The sequence below is a fragment of the Octodon degus genome, unplaced genomic scaffold (genome assembly GCF_000260255.1).
Source record: "Octodon degus isolate 3935 unplaced genomic scaffold, OctDeg1.0 scaffold00094, whole genome shotgun sequence".
In the NCBI taxonomy this organism is placed as follows: Eukaryota; Metazoa; Chordata; class Mammalia; order Rodentia; family Octodontidae; genus Octodon; species Octodon degus.
The window spans coordinates 2,327,166-2,347,904 of record NW_004524670.1 but is presented as its reverse complement, the minus strand read 5'-3'; the positions used below and the strand labels follow the sequence as shown (position 1 = coordinate 2,347,904).

Here is a 20,739-nt window from a genome sequence, read left to right as displayed (position 1 = left end):
TCTGTCTTTGCCCCAGCTTTATCACCTTCGGATTCTGTTCCTGAATCTTTGCCCTCCTTTGAGCCCTTTTTGCCTTTCTTGGCATCTTTCTTTGCCCCAGCTTTATCACCTTCAGATTCTGTTCCTGAATCTTTGCCCTCCTTTGAGCCCTTTTTGCCTTTCATTGCCCCAGCCTTTACACCTTTAGCTTCTTTATCTTTCTGTGCATCTGCCTTAGGTTTTTTTTCTGGTTCTGATTCTGATTTATCCTTCTCTCCTTTAGGAGATGGAGCCGCCTTTGGGGAAGGAGCTGGTTTGGGTGGAGGCTTTCTCCTAGCAGCTAAATAAACAGATGGTCTTTCAGAAATTTTTGTTAAAGACCGATGCATCCATAGTGGTCGTCTACGTTCACGCTTTAGTTTTTCTTCATCGATTACCTGAAGTATTGATTACCATAATAAAGAATAATTTGTGAGTTATATAGAATTTAACAACTGGCAATAATATATTAGCTTCAACCATAAAAATCAATTAACTTATAAAAACATGGATAAATGATAGATTTGGGGCCTTATTTAGTTATGAATTTCATTATTTTTTAAGCTAACGGGTAGTTACATTTTATTTGGGGCCCATTAAAATTTAGGCGGTCTTAATAATTACCTCAAGACTTTGTGTTAACATTCTTAGAGATATCTTCATAATCAGAAGATGCTTTTGATTTTTTTTGCCACTGTCTTTGCTAATAACAAAACATCTTCCATTTCTACATGAATTCAGAAATTATTCAGCCTAATATATAATGAATTCAGAAATTAGTCAGCCTCATATCTAGTCATTTTAGGTTCAAGAATATCTTGATATCTGTCCTTACTGTTAAAGTCTCTGGAAAGAAGAATGATTGCCTATTTAGATAGAAGCCTAAAGTACTTTGTACTTGGGAAAATAGTAGATAACAGAGATGATGAAATCTCTAACATTCAGTATATATCATGCTGTATTTTATTTTCATGTTCTAATGAAATATATGCAGACATATAAAAGATTTTATAGGAATGATACTCAATAGAAAAACAAGATGAGCAAAATAAAGAAGTAAAGAACATCGATCATTACTGATGAGCTTTCTCTCCTAAAACAAACAAGATTTAATGACTTATTTCACGTTAAAATTTTGGTTTATATATTTTTCTACCCCATGGGCATTCCAGAAATATTGTGAGATGTTTGTTATTTAATACGCTGAATCCTGACTTCTACATTATATGAAGTAAGGAAACTTTAAAATTCTCTCAGAGTATAATGAAATTCCATAGTTGTAATCAGGGAGTTACTCCTGATGCTGAACATTTTCTGAGTGTGTCATTAATTGGAAAATAGAGTCTCTTGATTTCAGTGCCTCTGGTGTACATTTTATACAATGAAAGACAACTAAGAAAACAATGTGACATAAATGGTAAAATGAAGTGGAGATAAATATATCGATTTTATCTGAGTAGTAGGATTTGAGTTGCCTTTTTTAAAATTTTATTTATTTATTTATGTGTGTGTGGGGGGCCAGCTCAGCCCACCAGGGGGCAGGGCTGGCTGGCATGTGGTGCTGGGGGATTGAACTGCGGTCCCTGTGCTTTGCTAAGCTTGTTCTAAGGAGGCGCTTTAGACCACTGAGCCATCTCACCAGCCCTTGAGTTGCTTTTTAAGTGTTTCATCAAGTTTGGCATTAAAATAGGACTGCAGAGATACCTCAGCAGCATAAGCACTGGCCTAGAAAACTCAAGGTCCTAAGCTTGGTAATCATTTAAAAAATAAAAAAAGAACAATGTTAAGCCATGTAGTTATATGTAAAAGATGAGCAAGACAATGATCCGAAGAATATTCAGAAGATTCTTTAATCTAGCAGTTAATTGGAAAGATTCTCACCCTGACTAACTATATATACTGATACCTGTGAACTACACTACTGCACTGCAGATGGTAATTTGTAATAGTTTCATTTTGGGAGTGCCTGTCATTGTGGTATTCTGAATATGGGCAGCTTGTCATGACATGCCAGTTACTGCTAAGATGTCTCTCGGGTAGGTGGATGTTCAAGAAGAGGGGGGTGGTGAATGAAAGCAAGAGACAGGAAAAGGAATATTGTGGGACTGTCCTGCTTCAAGGTTATATATGGTGAGATTTTTGGACTTATGGGCAAACATGAGAAGTACAGAATTCTTTATCCTATTTTTAAAATATAATCTAATTTTTAAATGCTTTTTATCATATTATGTAGGGACTTAAAGTTCAACATATCAATACTTGATGAAAAATACCTGTTCCTTATTATGCCTAAGATGTTTGAAATGCAGTGAGATAGTGAGGTTAAGCTTGATAGCCTAAATCGTTTAATAATAACAATAAGCTTGTCTTCTGGATGGTTAACAACCTAAGTTTGCAGACCAAAATTAGAGAAAAAGGAGGGCTACAAGAAAAGCCAACATTTTGGCCCTAACCTTCTAAGGTCAGTTAAGACTCAGGACATATGAGAACTTGTACTGTAACGTCATGTACCTCGGTAGTGTCCCAAATTTTCTGATCAAGAAGATTATGGGGCCAAAGAGGAAAGTGATCGATGATGTAGAGTGTGCCTAAGGAGAGTCACATGGGGAGAAAACACTCTCAGGCTTCACAGAGAGCACATTGGCCAAGCAATGGCCGTGACTCATCCACATGGCTGCACCCGACAAAGGTTCTACAATCTGAGGTACAGGATCTCAGGATAAATCCTGAGGGCATTTCACTGACCTTCTCAGACCAAAAAGCTACAACTCTTGTTGCATAGGTCCTGCTTTGCCTTGGTCTTAACTATCCAGTAGAAAAGTATGAAGACGAAATATAGGAAATAAAGCCATGCTGTTATGTTGAGCTGTGGGGGGACTCAGGTCAATAATTTCTGACATTGCCAGTTAAACAGAAGACCCAATGCTATTATGGGCTACTGGACTCTTTTAGAATATTTTGCTGAGTTTACACACCTATAATATCAATAACGGAACTTAGAAAAAATGGGGTATACCGATGAATGTCCATTTTGTATCTGTGTATTCAAAGTGGTTAGGATAGATATATAGTTGCATTCTCTTAATGAATAGAATGATTTGTTCTAATGGTGTTTGTAAATAGGATCACAAGTCCGCATCTTGTACAGCAATTAACCACTACGAAGAATATATGCAGCGTATTATTTGTTGAAACTGTACTTCCAATTCGATTTGAAACTGTCTCATTGCTATCTGTTTATCAATAAAACTTTGAAAAAAAAATTTAAGAAAAGACAGAAAACAGATTGAAACAAATAAAACAGATAAAACAAAACAAAACATAAACAATATATAACTTTAGTTATATATTGTTTAGCTTTAGTTAACTATACTTTAACTAACTTTAGTTAACTGTACTTAATTTAAAATTCATTTTAAGTATAAATAAAACTGGATTTTACTAGACTTATTTCATGTGTTCATTCTCACTGGACTGCTATAAAATATTTCTGTCATCATAGACATTTTTCAGTCAGCTCTGAGGCATTGTGTGTAACAACTCTGTATGATTGCACATTCTTATTCTTAAATGTAATTAAATATTAATAAAAAATGCATGATTTTTTTGATACAGAGAATGAACTGAAAACCTTATGCTTGCCAGGCAGACACCTATGCTACTGAGTTATCTCCCTGATTCATGATATTTCAGTACTTACAGAAGGTGTATTTTTATTTAGTTGGGAAGGTATTGTTCTTCTTTTTGTTCCTGGCCGTTGTGGTTTGGGAAATGCCAGGGAAAAGTGTTGCTGATTCCATGACTTTTTGCTTAACTCGCTGACTAAAATAAGAGAAACAACACACATTTTAGAGTAAATGGTTAATTTCCTAAGAAGCAGAATGTCACTGAATGCAGTACACATTGTGCAAAGGAATAAAAAGTGTTTCAAGTTAGAGTTTAGTTTTAGGATAATATTTTAAGGTTTTGTCTTCTTTCTTTCTTTAATTCATTCTTTCTTTTTCTTAAGATACAATTTTATTAAGAACAGAAAGGAATTTATTCACTGCTCTTGTCCCCGGTGTACTTAGTACAATGATGTCGCACATAAAATATTTAGTAATTATGGGATTAAGTACTGAGATTTTTGATCCCTTGAGTTAATAACTATTTTCTAAGCTGCAAATGTAAATGTCATAGACCCAAGAATGAGATTGCTATTGGCAATATACAAAGCTTTACAGAATGATTCCTTGGTAAAGTTAGTTTGAAACTATAGCCAAATTGATTAAGAATATTTAAGTTAAAATGAAGCTAATTAAGTATATCATGACTACATTTTAGTATTTTCAGTACTTCTATGTGAAAGTAAAATAAATCCTGTTATTTTTCTAAAGACAATATGTGGATCATGAGGTTAATGTATGGAATGAAAGGCATATAGAACCTCAATATATAAAAGAAAACCAATTGGTAATAGAGTCATTATATTAGACTTGTCTAGAAAAGATGCTTTTGCCCAATCACAATCTGGGCATGATCTATCAAAAATGTAGTAAAGGAAATTGGGTGAGAGATTGTGCAATTCCTATATTTTTTTCTATTGTAAGATTATTTGACTTTATGGCTTCTAACATGACAGTATTTCCACCTGTATTTTACTGATTATATATTCTTATTCTTCATTACATTTAAAACAAAAAAAAATTACAAAGTGTTCTCTGACCCCCTCAGGAACACAATTTGGAAAATAAGGTAATCATCAATTGCATTCTGTGTCAATTCTTTATTGATCATTTGAATGAAAAAAGATAATTTAATTCCAAAATTAATCATTCATATTTTATAATATAAGAATTAAAAGACATTTAATATTCCTTACCTGGAATATAGTTGTCATATGTCCCAAAGTTTACTTTTTGGCTATTAATATAAAAAGGAAAAGTTTTAATTAATTCTGCAAAATTATTCTAATAATCATTGTTATACATTAGAACTTCCCACTGACACCTAGGTAAATAGTTTTTAACACTCAGATCTTTATTTTTTTAATAATTTTATTGAGAAACAAATAGCAATGAAACAGTTTCAAAACCAACTAGTGGGACTAAAGTAGGGATGTATACATAAGTGTTCCAACTTCAACATAATAGACATGATGTAGTCTCATGGAGAAGACTCAGTTGTATCATTTTATTAAATATTGTAATCCAGACTATATTTTACTCTACAGGGAAACAGAAATTTCAAGACTGAAAAGAAATAAGCCATTCCTTATGTTTATAGAGAACATAATTTGAGAGTGGAATGCCCAATGATATCTGCAAAAAAATCAGAGTTGTTAAATTGATGGGATAAATGTACATTCTACAATGTCCAATCGCATTAAATTTTACCTGCCAGAAAAAAAGAGAAGATGTAAATGTAATAAAACATAAAATTTGTAGAGACATAAAAACACATTATAAAGAAGTCTATTGATAGAGTTCAGCTACACGCTAGACCAAATTGAGCTAATAGACAACTATAAAGCATTCTAATTTAATAGCATATAGAGTATTTTCCAAGCCTTAGAATATGATAGGCCCAGAAGAAATATAAGCAGATTTTTAAAAGTGAAAATTTCCTGACAATGCAAAAACAATAAAAACAACAACAACAAAATAAACCCTAGAAATAAATAGTAAGAGAATTTTCTAAGACTATCTTTTTTTTTGTTGTTTTGGCAGAACTGGGAATTGAAGGTAGGCCCTTTTGCTTGCCAGGCAAGTGCTTATTCTACTGAGCAATTTCCCTGACCCCTCTAAGACTATCTGAACACATGGATATTTACTTACTATTCAACAGCTAATAGGTTAAGAAAGAAAACAAATGATTTAAAAAGGTATATTATGTAAGCAAAGCTTTGTAAGTAGGGAGGAGAACATGGTTTGAGGGGAAGAAAGGGTATTGGGGAGAAAAGAGGAATGAAAATATATCATGTATGGGTACAAATTTGCAATGATTGTGATCATTATTTACATTCAAAATGCACTAACAAAATTAATAAAAATTATTTCACAATGAAGTCAATAGTCTATTGAAACAAATGGGAAAACTTGTGAGACACATCAAATTCAGTACAAAGAGGGAAATTTAGGACAGTGGACTCCTACTTCAAAATTTCTGAACGATCTCAAGCAAAATATCTATCTGTGCATTTGAAAATACTAGAAAAGCAAGAAATAGAACTGAAGGGCATTGAATTATAAGAAAGAAGGGAGGTACAAACAGGGAAGCCCAATCGCATGTGGAACAGATGATTGACTTCACAGAAGTGAAGAATGTAATGGTGGCTACAAGAAGCTGAGTTGACTAGAGAGAAGGGAGAAACAGCCATGTTTGGTAAGTGGCTAGCCACATTGGAATAAGAAGTTTTGGTATGCTGTTGTGCATAAAGAGGCTATGGATAAGAGAATGAACTGTTTATTTAAAATGCTAGGCAAAAAGAGTTTAATGTTTTCACCAGATTAAATAACAAGTGTTTCAGGAGAGTGATGTTTAATGTGATATAAAAAATAAATGTTGTTGGGCTAGCTAGATAGCTCAGTGGACCAAGAACCTGCTTAGGCAGGCACAGGGGCCAGGGTTTTATCCCTGGCATCACATGCCAAGCCAGCCCTACCCCCAGGTATGCTGAGTCACTGACCATGTCAGAGCATGGTGGTGCATGCCTGTAATCCCAGCCCTGGAAAGCTTGAAAACAGGAGGATCACTATGAGTCTGAGCTGAATGATGAGATATTGTACAAAATATATAAAAATGAAATAGATAAATATTGTAGACATGTATCAAAATATAATTTTCTTCTTTTAATTGATACTTCAGGATGCTTCAGGATGTTAAAAAAATTAAGATATAGCATTATCTCGGCATGATCGACATAGAACAGATGACTAGTCTCAGAAATGACAAAGATATTCAAAATTGACCTTTAATGACTATTATAAAGAAATAGGCAACACTGCCTATGAAAATCCATTTTATTTTCAAGGTTTATAGCTCATCTTCCCCTTAACATCCCTGTTAAAAGCAATTTCTTCCTTTTTACCTTTCAAAATTCCATTCCTTCATCATTTATCTATGAAAATGTTTACATATTTGGAAGTGTTCTTTTCCCATTTCATTTTAACAAACATAAATGTACAGAAACTATCTTCATCAATCTTCTCATGTCCAAATAACCTATTTTATATTTCAGAAAATTATTGCATACTGTGTATTTTTGCCCTCTGTCTTCATCCATGTTAGTATCCAGCTGGAAAATGGGGCCATAGGGGGCCTGGCCCTAGCTCAGTTGTTTAAGTGGCTGCTTCCACAGAGCTGTCAGCCTCAGGTTGCTGTAGTTTGATCCCCACAACTCAAGCCAGGCAAACTGCCCTGAAGGCATTTGGAGAAAAAAAAAGAGAAAAATCCCTTTTAAAAAAGAGGTCTGGGAGATGGCTCAGTGGAATAAGCACTTCCAAGTGCAAGGGCCTGAGTTCAATCCCCAGTTCCACCAAAAAAATAAAATAAAATTAAAAAGATATATCATAAAAAAAGAAAATGGGGCCATAAAGCATGAATTTGGAAGCTAAAAAATTAAACTTCACAAGGTGCTGATCATGGGGGAGCTTTAGTTTGTTAGGCAAACTGCCCTGAACAATGAATCTCTAAGCAGAGGGAATAGCTTAACCTATGAACTCCTTCCATACAGAATATCAAAATAATAATCATGTGTTGCTTTTATGACTGTTTGTTTTAATTTGTTATGTAACAATAGAAGCCTAACATGCAATCAATATGAGATCCTGTGGCGAGATCCAAATCAAGGGAGATATGATTAATGATTGGCTGGTCTTTACTGTAGGACTTTTCAGTGTTCGATGTTGAACACCCCTACTCATACCCGTTAAAGCTCAGTATCCCTCCTTATTCACCGTGATATATGCATAACCAGCTCCCAGAAATTTCCAAGTATAAGCTAGTGAGATAATCTTCCTTAAGAATTATGAATTCTTTAATTTGCTATGTCCTGGTACACAATATAAAAAGAAATTGCAGAAGGCTTTCAAATCAATTAAAAAAATAACCACCCCAAACCACCATTTTGGTGAAGTAGGCAAACTATGTCTTAGATCAAAATAGCCTATGATGTTGCTCAAGAATGTGGGTCTCTGGTTAAACACTGCCTCTCTTGTGCTTGTGGATGGCATAATAATATTGCAGTAAACATCCTCTCAGAACAAAGAATATAAAGCTAAGTAAAGTATTTGGTAATTTTAAAACAAAAAAGTGACAAAAGAACTTACAATCTTGGTACAGACATTTTTCCCACCTATGACTTGGCCAGGACTTATGCATTGTAAATTCAGATCAGTGATGTAGAGCGATGACATCACAAAGAGGCCAAGAATACTGGGAGTTAAAGGAGAACAACAGCAGAAGTCATTTCTACCTTTTTTTCCACTCTCTGTAATTGACTAAATTTAAGAATAATGGATTGATTTACATATTAGTAAAATACTTCCTTTATTTTTTATATTTTTAATTTATTCAACCTTATAGATAAAAGATAAATCTATTCATTTATCTGTGACTATAATTTATAACTTTAATGTCTCTTATAAAAACATATGTATTATCAAATCAACTGCATAGCTTTCCTTTCTTTGGTTTATTTTATAGTTTACTCATTGATATAAGATTTTAGACAAGTTTAAATGCTTATTAAAGTTATATATTTCAGTTCTGAGTTAATATATATAACAATCCCACCCCACTACTAGATTAATACAAGTACTGTATATAATACATTAAGAGCAGCATAATTTCTGACTCTATTTTTTAAGCTTTTTATTCTGTATCTAATTTAGGATCCTGCAGTAAGATCCAAATCGTGAATGGCCAGACAACAATTATTGTCATTATGCCATCACCTCTGAAATTAATTTTTCATTAGCATTGTTAATTAAATGTAGTCTAGGAAGATCTTGGAGAGCTAATGTTTGTTTTTGTTTTTTTTCATAATGAGTATATGTTAGTTTTCTCTTGCTGCATAACAAATTATCCAATCCTAGTCATAAAAGCAACTCCCAATTATTGTCTTAAAATTCTGTACATCAGAAGCTCCTAAGCTTTTAACTGGTCTCTTTGCACTAAGATTCAGTTTTCAGGGCTTTGGTGCCTTGTGATGCTTAATCTTTCAGCTTCTAAATTCATGTCTTATTGCTCCATTTTCCATGTGGATACAAACTTGGATGAAGGCAGACGATAAATAGCTAGAGCAACTATCTCCAATACTTCTATTATTGGAGCATTCATTCAGTCTGAGTACATTACTTTATAACTGATCACTTCACAAAAATTTGTGGCAATAAAATATAAACTGAAGAAACGATCATTCAAATTTTGGAGAAAACATTGATGCAAACTATAGTTTTCTAAAAGTCCAAGTCTTTCTCACCTAAAATCAGCATTTGTCCCATCCTATTTCCTTCTCAATTTCTTAATTCATTTTAGAATTACCATTGCCATTAGTATAAATATAAAATTTCCTTGAAATATTATCTAAATTATGTATGAATGAGACTCAAAGTGTGATTAAACTCAAGGCAGAGTTCATCCACCAGTGAAATGATATCAAAAAAATAATGAATTTTAAAAATAGAACAATGGAACTAGGATAAAATATATAACCATGTTGCAAAAGGGAGAATAGGAAACAAGAAAGGAATAATTGGTGCCAAGTAAAGCCAAAACACAACAATATAGGCATTACATCTTAAAACTTGACAATTATTTTGCTTGCATCCATGTTTAATCTTTCCGAATAGTTGAGCAAGAGTTCAACACTCATGATCTTGGAGACCTTATACTGGTGGTTTGGTCACAGCTAATAGAGCAGTTTGTTCTTTTTTTTTTTTTTCTTTTTGGCTAGCTCAAGTTGCCTTAAGGGCATGTCTGGTGTGGCATGTGGTGCTTGGGATTAAACCTCAGTCCCCTGTCTCTGACTGATTTTGCCCAAGCAGGCGCTTTAGACAATTGAGCTACCCCAGTAGACCTTTTTAAAAATTCTTTTTCTTTTTATTTTTTTAACACAGTAGTTTGTATGTATCGCCTTTGCGTACTAACACCTCTACAAGAGTACTAACACCTCTACAAGGATGGACTGCACTCCTGTTGCTCCAAGAGAAATTTCTGGGATCTCAGAAATTTCTGCCCTGTCTCTTTAACTCATCATTTCTATAGCTCATTTATTAAGGCAGTTAAGAACGTACAGTACATTGCATACATTGGATAAAGAATTTTAAATGCCCCTAATGTGGAGAAATTGGGCCTATATAATCATATTCTAACCAGAAAATTGCTTAGTTTACTGCTAATGTTATAAATCCACTCTCACTTGGGTAACTATGAACAACCTAAATATATTACTCAGAATTAGAGATATTTCTAGCTCTCTAGTAAAACATATCAAGACGCAGGAGATTGTGTCTAGCAAGAGCTGGTTCCTTATTTATGATGTTTTCTTCTCCAATGGAAAAAGGGAAAAACAACTCCCCTCAAGGTTTCACGAAGGACATAAACCCAATTAATGATGCTTTTATATTGGATGAAACAGCCTCCCAACTCTATTTTTTTAAAATATTTATTTATTTTTATTTATTACATCTATTTATTGTGTGTGTGTGTGTGTGTGGCCAGCTCAGCCCACCAGGGGGCGGGGCTGGCTGGCATGTGGTGCTGGAGGACTGAACCACAGTCCCTGTGATTTGCCAAGCTTGTTTCAAGTAGGTGCTTTAGACCACTGAGCCATCTCTCCAGCCCCCAACTCTATTAAAATAGTGGAGATTAAGTTAGAATACATGAATTTAGGGGTATAGCAACACTCAAACCATAGCACTCCATGCTTGGCCCTACAAAATTATATTCTTCTCATATATAAAGTAGATTTTTTTCATCTCTTTTTACTCAAAAGTTTTGGTCCAGCATCAAATTTAAAGTCTAAATTAAATTCTCATATAAATATCCTCTAAAGAAGATAAGAGAAAACTTAAGGTGTAAGTCTTGAAACAAATTATTCTTGAGCTGTGAATTTTTGGTATCAAACAAGTTTGGATTTTCCCAAATACAATGGTATGACAGGTATAGCTTAGGTATGTCCATTCCAAAATAGAGAAGTGAAAAGGAGACAAAGTGCGATAAATCATGGACAAATTCAAAACGCAGCAGCACAAACATTAAATCTTAAGGTTCTAGAATAAACTTAGCTGGCAGGATGTCGTGCCTCCAGACATACTTGGAATGGGTTTCAGTCCCCAAGACTTCAGGCAAATATGTACCATGGCTTTGCTGTAAAACTTTATGTGTTAGACTTACTTGGCTGCAGTTTTACCAACCTGGAGTTTATTACCCAAGAATCACTGAGGTTGGAGGTCTCTTGAACAGTTCTACTCCTGGGGGACCATTAGGCCAGGGCACCTTGAGTTCTTGGTGGTGTTTAGGTTTTAATATTCATCTTTTTAATTTGGTACTATTTTTTTAAATATGTATCAGAATTACTGTGAGGACTTGTTAAGTACTGACTAATGGGATCTCATTCCAATGCTTCTAATTTAATGATTCTTGAGTAAGGCTTGAAAATTTGCATTTGAAATGAGCTCCCAAATGAAACTGATGTTTCTGGTGAAAGAACTTGAAATTATTGCTTTAATCATACTGCTATAATTTGATGAAACTGGAAATGAAATGATGATTTTTTTTTCTTTGTGTAAGAGATTGCTAGCATAGGGGAATTATTGTTATTATATGTAAATGTGTTAATCAGCTTCATGTTACTATAAAAACATCCTTATGAAGAAAAACAGTTTCATTTTAACTCCTGATTGTGGAGAATTGTGTCCAAGATAGTATGAAATTTTTGCTTGGGGTCTGTAACAGTGGTGCTGGGTCATTCTGAGGGGAACATACAGTGAAACAAATTGCTCACATCAGAGAAATAAGGAACAGGGAAGATGACAGCGCAAGCTGCCTTATGATCCCTTGCCAGGACATACCCCTTGGTGCTGTGGCCTCCCACCCTGTGCAACATCCCCATTAAGTCATTAAGGGACAAAACTTTCAAGGCATAGGCTTTTGGAGAACATTTATCTATAACAATAAATATACATTGATAATTATGTTTGGAAAACAGCCTGTACATTGGCCTGTCTTAAAATGTTTTCCATCTGATTAATTAGGCATCACCTCTTTTAGAGAACCTTATATTAAGTCTTAACATATTGATAGTTGTGTACATATTCTTTTGTTCCAGGGTAATATGCATAAGGTCAAATTCCTAATAGAGTTCTCATGTTTATTTGAAACCTCATGAATCTGGCCTGTACTCTCCACATTTTTATTGGGATTCTGCTCTTTTGCACCCAAACTCCACAGTGCCCCTCATCTTTGGCTTTTAGCATTCTAGAGATTCATTTACCTCCATCTCCAAACCTTTCTACATATGTCAAAAATCCAAAGGCAGACGAGCCATATTCACAGGTATAGTGACATCTATTATGCCACCTTGGTACTGAATTTTCCATTGATTTACTTGGACAAAATACTTGGTACATGCAACTTGAAGGAAATGTTTAATTTGGATGACGTTTTCAAATATTTCAGTCCATGGACAAATGGTCCTATGGACAACCAAAGGTAGAAACTGCATGGTGAAAAGACATGGTGGGGCAATCTTGTTTAGTTCCTGATCACCAGGGAGTAGAATACAGGGAGTGACAGAGAACAAGAGAAAAGAGATGAATTGTAGTTCTTTTGGGCCATGAAAATAGCTCTGTGGTCTAAGCTCCTGCAAGGCAAGAAGAAGGACCCTGGTTGGATCCCTGGTACCACATGCTGTGCTGGTCCCACCTGGGGCATGTAAAACCTGCCACTAAGACTGATGGCGGCACATGCCTGTAATCCCAGTAGTGGTGAGGTTGAAGCAGGAGGATTACTATGAGTCTGAGCTGCATAGTGAGACCCTGTACCAAATATATAAAATATGTAAAAAGAAATTATAATTCTCAGGTTTACAACTACGTGACTCATTTAGACATTCACAGGAATATACCCTACCAGACTGGTAGCTTTTTTTTTTTTTTTTTTTTTTGTGGTACTGAGGATTGAACTCAGGCCATTGTGCTTGCCAGGGAAGCGCTTATTCTACTGAGCCATCTCCTCGGCCCCTGGTAGCTTTTTCTTAGTGTGACCAAGTTGACAATCAAAATTAGTCTTTATTGAAGATATATATACATCTCTAATGTACCTTCTGATTGTATAACTGAAAGGTAAACATTTTAAATTTGTGCTTACCTGTGAATTTAATGAACTTCAATATCTTATTCCCCTTACATGGTATTTCTGTTTAAGTACTAATAAGTAAGCTGTCAGTGAAAAAAATAAACATTTATAATGTTTACAAAAATATACTCTATGTGCAGGTTGTTCTTAAAACACCAATCATGGAATAAAATTCATTGCCTGAGGAGAATCGATTTAGCTCGTACTTGAAAATGTTTCCTCTCTTATCTTTTCAAACCCAGTATGGACAGACATCTGTATTATTTATTTGAGGTTTATTCTCTAAGTACAAATATCTGTCATATTCAAATATTTTTGGTGCTACTAATGTCAAAACAATGCATTTCTGAATTTGGTATTCTGCACAAACCGCTTTAGGCAAGATAATTTGTGTTAGGGTTATAGATGTCCACTTCATTTATTCACTCATACAATAAAATTGCCTCTTAATTTCTATTGTACTATGAATGATACATAATCTTGGAAAAATCATGTGGCAAACTTCTTTGTGTGTATTAATATAGAGAAAAGTGACAGAAGAAATTTGATACAACTTGAGAAAATATGATAATGACTATAGGCTATCAAATATTTATATATTTTTTCCATCATTTCATGGTATGAAGTAGTTTTCCTTATCTCTGTTAGTCTCCTAATTTCTAAAAGGCAGTTTTGCTTACACTACAGATCAAGTAGTCTTACCTTGACAGTGTGACAAGGAAGGGCATCTTTAACAAAGTGACAGTGGCTTTTTGTTCTGTTTGCAGAAGCAGTATGAGTAGATATATCGTTTGAGAATAATATAGCCCATAAAATTCATAATTATTTTATAAAAGATTATGTTGAAATTAATAAAATAATTTTATAAAAGAGTATTTTATCTCTGTTTATCAAGTGATAAAAATAAATGAGGCACAGGGAAGATCATCTTTGTGGCTCTTTTGTTTTTCTGTATCTAGTACAGGGTCTACAGAGTCTACAGTGTCTCACTATGTAGACCGGACTTGTAGTGATTTTCCTGTTTTTGAGCTTCCCAAGCATTGAGGTTACAGGCGTTCTGCCACACCCAGTCTCAGTTGCTGTCTCAGCATGTCCCTGGGCGCAGGGCCAGCACCAAACACTGGGGATAGAACCTAGGTCCCTACATCTGCCTATGTAGGTGCTTTAGTCAGCTGAGCTATCTGGCCAGCCCTTTTTCATTTTTGTGACTTTGATTTCATCAGGTTTCTATAAGTTCTTGTCCTGGGAAATTGGTCTCCACTAAGGCAAAAGTGAGATGGTAGAGCATTTAAGAATTGGGGCTTGGTAATAGATACTATGTCTTCAAGTTGAGATTGCCCTTAGTTTTCCAAAGTGGATTGGGACTTGCAGAAAATAAATAAATTTTTAGCAATATTGTGCTAGTATGAATCCACTCTTTGCAGGTGGTCATTTCTCCAGTGGATATTTTGCTCTGTTTCTCCACATAGTTGTGAGGAGCCATGTGAACACTCATCAAGACACTGACGCTCCACTATTTGTATCTTCAGACACCAGAGTTGTGAAGCAAGCAAGGGTCTTTGCTGATAAAATACCCAGGCTGAGGCTTTATGTTACCGCAACACAAATGAACTTTCTCATGGAACTATATAACCACAGAGTTATTAAAATATATAAGAACAAATGTAAGCACAGAGGTATCAAAATTCAAAGAACAAAACCAAATAAAAGCAAGAAAAAGATGATGAAAAACAAACTTTAAGAGTAAATTTTAGATAGTGTTATGTGCAAAGAAGTGAAACTTTGATCATAGCAGAAGAGGAAACAGGTGTGTCATTTTAAATATAAAATAAAAAAATAACTACTCAGAAAGAAAGTGTTGTGATGAAAGTTAAGACTTTTATATTCCCACTTAGTATCTTTAAGATATTTATTTTCTTGTCAGTGTTCTTATTATTAAACAAAAAAGCACTGGTGATGTTCTTTTTAAATCCATTTTCCCTGACTGATAATATATTGAGATTAAAAGAGACTTCTTATTTTGGTCTTTAAATCTGAATGAGTGCAAATAATAATTGAAAAATGAATGTTGGATTTAATATTTCACATGCATGTACTTATGCATCTATAGGTACTAAATGCAGCAGACTGGTTGAATGATCTCTATTATATCAAATTTGGCAAGAATTTGAAATGGTGTTTTTTTGCCTTCATTAACATTGTCAGTGATGAGGATATTTTAGAAATCAATGTAATATAAGAATGGGATATTCATTATGCAATTATTTTGCAACTTAGCAAAATATATGGAGAGATTTAAGCAATGTGATGTTTTTGTTTCCTTGTTCTTTATTTTGTTTGTTTGTTTGTTTGGCTTTTTTGTTGTTGTTGTTTGGAACCAGGGATTGAACTCAGGCCCTTGCACTTGTCAGGGAAGTGCTTATTCGACTGAGCCTTCTCCCTTTCCCTCAATGTGATGTTTTTACATACAAAACGTTTCTGTTCTGCCTTAAAGATAATCTAAGAGGAGAATGAAGAAAATATCCACTCAAATAATTTCTGCCTATCTGAGCATATTTAATTTTAGTATTATTTTTTACTCTGGATTGTGTAAAGTTAAAATTATATAATTCAGAATCATTATTAAAGTGTTATGATGTGTGTAAAGTCAAAATTAGATTGAAAAAAGACAAACTATGAAGGTTAACATCTATAATAGAATATATGAAAAATAGCTCTCTTTCTTTTTATATCTAATCTCATGTCTAGAAACATCAAAAGGACAATAATAGTGTAATACTTCCATGAGGGTAATTGCTGTGTAAAACAGTGACTCAACTGTGGATTAAACTATTCCACACCAGTTTAATTATGTTGTCATCTCTTCCAACTTATTTGTGTTTTAAAATTTCAGAATATCTGAATTCTTCACATGTATACCAGAAACATGAACGACTATTTTCTATCAACTAAGTTGTAGTAAGAAATTTGCAATAAAGTATTTTGTATGAAAAGCTGAATAGTGAATGAACTGAGGGACTTTGCAATATGTTATGTCAATTTGATGTGGTTACTGTTACTGGTAATGTTTCTTTAAGTCACTTAGTCTTGGCTCCAACTTGCAATCCTTTTGCCTCTGTCTTCTAGAGATTTGCATTAAGGGTATGTCACCATAACCTTTGATTCAATGTTTGTTGTTTTTTTTTTTCCTATAGAATGGAATGTACATTTCCAAATTCAATTCTAAGACATGGAAATTATTATTCTTTTAAATGGCTGAGGTAAACATTCTTATTCCAAAAGTTGCAGACAGGAGAATACAAAGAATTGGGAGCAAATCAAGTCCAAAACCCTCACAGTTTCACATACTGCTCTCTCAGGAGCACATGATCTGGCCTTCCATGTCACCTGAAATTGGGCCGGAAGACTTCTTAATCACAGAGCATTTGCATTCTCTGTGCACCTAAAACTAGCACTACGTAGATGATAGCAAAGTCTGAGGCCATCTCGAGCAATAGCCAGATTTTCATCTCCATTGGCTGTAGCAGTTACATGCTTAGATCTCTCGGAATTCTAAATTCAATTCTGAGGAACAAATTTTCTCTGTTGCCAACATTGTGGAACATGGTGCTCTGTGGCTTTCTCCTCAAAGCAAATACTTTCACTTTTGTAGTTTTGAGACTGAAAAAAGTGGCGTCACCGCTTCTTTTGATGCCCCCAAACCATCTTTTCTCCTGTTCCTGTTCAGCAATCAAGATCCCTTCAGATCTCTCTTTGAAGTCCATAGCTTTACTGAAGCTTCCCTTATGGCAAAACTCACAATCTTTTAAGCCATACTGCTGGGATCTTTGATTTTTTTTTTTTTTTTTTTGGCGGAACCGGGGATTGAACTCAGGTCCTTGCGCCTGCCAGGGAAGCACTTATTCCACTGAGCCATCTCCCCAGCCCTTGGGATCTTTGATTTTGATTATCAACATAAATCTATCTAAATGCCCCCACTAATAGCCATGCCAAGGCCTCAATACTCAATTGCCTTGACATTTTTTTCTTCCAGATTAATAAATACAATGCCCTTAATCCTAGTTTCAGGCAGTCTCTGGACACAAGAAAGATGCAGAAAAACTTTCTGCCAAGCCAGACCACACATCCTCTGGATTCCAGCAGCCAATGTCGTCCTTATTCCCAGCAGACAACTTATGAACATGATGTTACCAGCAGAGTTTCTATCAGTCTTCTGAGATCTGACAAGGATCTCTCATACTGAGCAGCCTATGATGGTCTAGCTCTACTCTTTCAGACAACATCTCTAAATCCCAAATTATTCCTACAAATCATTCCCAGAAGCTCTTGAAAGAAACATGCTCACGTATAGTCAAGCAATGAACTTACTTCACTGGTACTCAGTTAGGTCTAGGTAATTTTACCCTTGTTGCTAAAACAAAATATCTAATTCCAAGAATTAAGGGAGGAATATTTTATTTAGCTCACAGTTTGTGGAGGCTTCATTTAGTAATCAGCTGTCTTCAAGGCAGGATCACGTAGCAAAGGAGCAACATTCCAAAGTGCCAGAAGACAGCAAAAACATCAAGAGCAAAAGAGGGCAAGCTTCTTTTCCTCTTTTATAGTGTATCCAGGTTCTCCACCCTAAAGTGGTCCTTTACACCCACACCATCTCCGTTCTCTCCTCCTGACAGGCTCAGGATATTTACAAAATGAGGACCCTGGCACTCTGCTGAGTCACTTAGTTAACCTAATGAACTTCTTTTTTAAAAAAAAAATTTATTGAGAAACAAATAGCAATGAAATAGTTTCAAAACCGATTACTAGCACAGTTTCAATAATTGATACATTGCATATTGTTGTCTCAGTGGTTATTCCTTGTACAAGATGCAGACATGATATCCTGCCCACAAACACCATTAGAACAAATCTTTCTGTTCACTGCATTAAGAATTCAGCTGTATATCTATTCTAACTATTTTGAATATACAGATACAAAATGGTCATTCATTTGTGTATCCCTTTTTCTTTACTTTTGTCAGAGAAGGGTATTCCGTTGTCATTTAAATATTGTAGGTGCGTGAATTCATCAAAATATTCTAATATAATCCAGTAGGTGGGTTTTTCGTAAGATTGGCAATTTCAGAATTTGTTGTCTTGAGCCTTTTACAGCTCAGCATATTAAAATGACTTTACATTTATACTTCATTTTTATACCTTCTGCTGGCTGGTTAAGAGCAAGATAAAGCAAGATTTATATAACAGGAAATGTGACATTTGTATCTGATAAGATCAGCCAAATCCTCTCAGGATTTATCCTGAAACCCTGTACCACAATTTGTAGATCCTTTGTCAGTGTCAGCCATGTGGATGGTTCACGGCCATTGCTTGGCCAATGTGCTCTCTGTGAAAGCCTGAGATAGTATTTTCTCTCCAAAGACATGGAAACTAAAATCTGAAATATTTTCTATAAAAATAAAGATTAAGCATTTGATAAAATCTAACATACATTCATAATGAAAAACTATGAGACAAATACATATAGAAGACCTTAAATATAATTAAAAGTATTTATCATGAAGATATTAACAACATCTTTTTTATGTAGATGATATACATGGTCTCACTCTGATGCTTGGACTTGTAGTGTCATCCTGTTTTCAGCCTCCCCAGCACACAGCAGGTCTCAGTGGCTGGCTCAGATCTCCCAGGTGTGGGGCTGGTGCAGCATATGGTACCCAGGACCAAACCCTGGTAATAGCACTTTCCTAAGCAGGGGCTTAGTCCAGTGAGCTATCTTGTCAGCATCCCAACATCTTAGTAAGTATAGAAGAACTGAAATCTTTTCGTCTAAAATCATGAACTAAACAAGTTTGCCCAGGGGCTAAGAATATAGCTCAGTGGTATAAGCGCCTGCTTGGCAAGTGCAAGGTCCTGAGTTCAATCACTAGTACCATCAAAAAAATAAATAAATAAATAAACAAATAACAAGGATGCCTATTAATACCATTGCACAGACAAAGTTAAATATTAATAACTGACCTAATGAAAGAGCTCTGTGATAAAACCATAGTACTCTGAGAAAGCTATTGAAGAAGATATTAGCAAATGGAAACACAGACACTATTTCTGATAGGCATTACTAATATTGTTACATGTCCATGTATCTAAAACTGACATATAAATGTAATAAAATCCAAAAGAAAAGACTTACTGTATTTCTCACAAAACTCAAAAATTGCTAAAGTGGGCATGGTGGTGCAGACCTGTAATCCTAGCACTTGGAAGGTTGAGATGGGAGGATCACTGAGATTTCAAGACCAGCCTTTGAGCCACAGAAGGTGATCATCAAGCCAGCCCCAACTACACAGTAGAACCCTGGCTAATAAAGAAAAAGGAGGAGGAAAAAACAATCCTAAAATTTATATGGAAGAAGAAAACAAAAAACATTACAAAAAAAAAAAAAAACTAACAAAAGCAATCTTGGACAACTAGGATAAAACAATCATAATGCAATTCTTGAATTCAAATTATTTTACAAGTCTATAAAACAGACATGCATATATCAATAGAGCAGAATAGATGATACAAAAACAAGCCCAGGCAATTTAGCTTTTTTTTTGATTTTTGGCAAAAGAGACAAGTGCATACTCTATCAGAAGGATAGACTCTCACAAATGAAGTTTGGAAAAATAGTTCTCCACACAGAAGACTGCATCTAGAACCATGTTTCCCAGCATGAACTAAGGTAAAATTTAAGTGGATCAAAAATCTAAATATTAAAATGAAACAATCTTCTGACAAAATAGTAAAATACTTTATAGATAAGAAGACCAAGAAGTGGAGAGAGGGGAGTGGGCAAGAGAAATTAAAAATAATTAAGATGTCTTCTTATACAATATGAACTATCAAGGATGAAATTTATCATTATTAAACATATACTAATAAAATTTAGAAATAAAATTTAAAAGATTAAATGTACACATTAAAATTTAAAAGTAAAAATAATTATGATTTTTTATTATGAAATTTTACTGGAAAACAAAGTGCCAGAGATCAGAAACCTGTATTCACTCCAATTGAAATAAATAATAGTTATTCTGATGAAATGATTCATAGCTTTTTTTTCTGTTTCCATCATTCCTCGAAACCAATGCTTTATTGCTTCCATTTGCTTTTATTTTTAGGATATGGCAAATAGATATATTAGTTTCAGGAAATTTTGTTTTCATTTATACATGTGTGTGCAGGCATCTGCGGTAGTTAAGGAAAAATTGATGTTTGTAGCTATATAGAATAGAGTAAAATAAAAAAAATTATAAGAGACACTGTTTTGGAGACAGTCTCAGAATTGGCAGAGAGACAGAGAGAGAGAGAGAGAGAGAGAGAGAGAGAGAGAGA

At 34.5% G+C, this 20,739-nt stretch overlaps 1 protein-coding gene across 2 annotated transcripts in view; it reads right to left on the bottom strand.

Moving 5' to 3' along the window:
- The window catches only part of Cylc2 (cylicin 2), a 9,662-nt gene extending 1,270 nt beyond the window's left edge, over positions 1-8,392 (bottom strand). For both annotated transcript variants that reach the window (XM_023722951.1, XM_004638092.2), the window contains exons 1-4: positions 8,328-8,392; positions 4,880-4,920; positions 3,719-3,840; positions 26-416 (exon numbers count right to left, since the gene is read on the bottom strand). In XM_023722951.1, coding sequence (XP_023578719.1) covers positions 26-416; positions 3,719-3,840; positions 4,880-4,920; positions 8,328-8,344 — 571 coding nt within the window. In that variant the 5' untranslated portion in view covers positions 8,345-8,392. The remainder of the gene's footprint in view (positions 1-25; positions 417-3,718; positions 3,841-4,879; positions 4,921-8,327) is intronic.
- Positions 8,393-20,739: the final 12,347 nt, after the last annotated feature.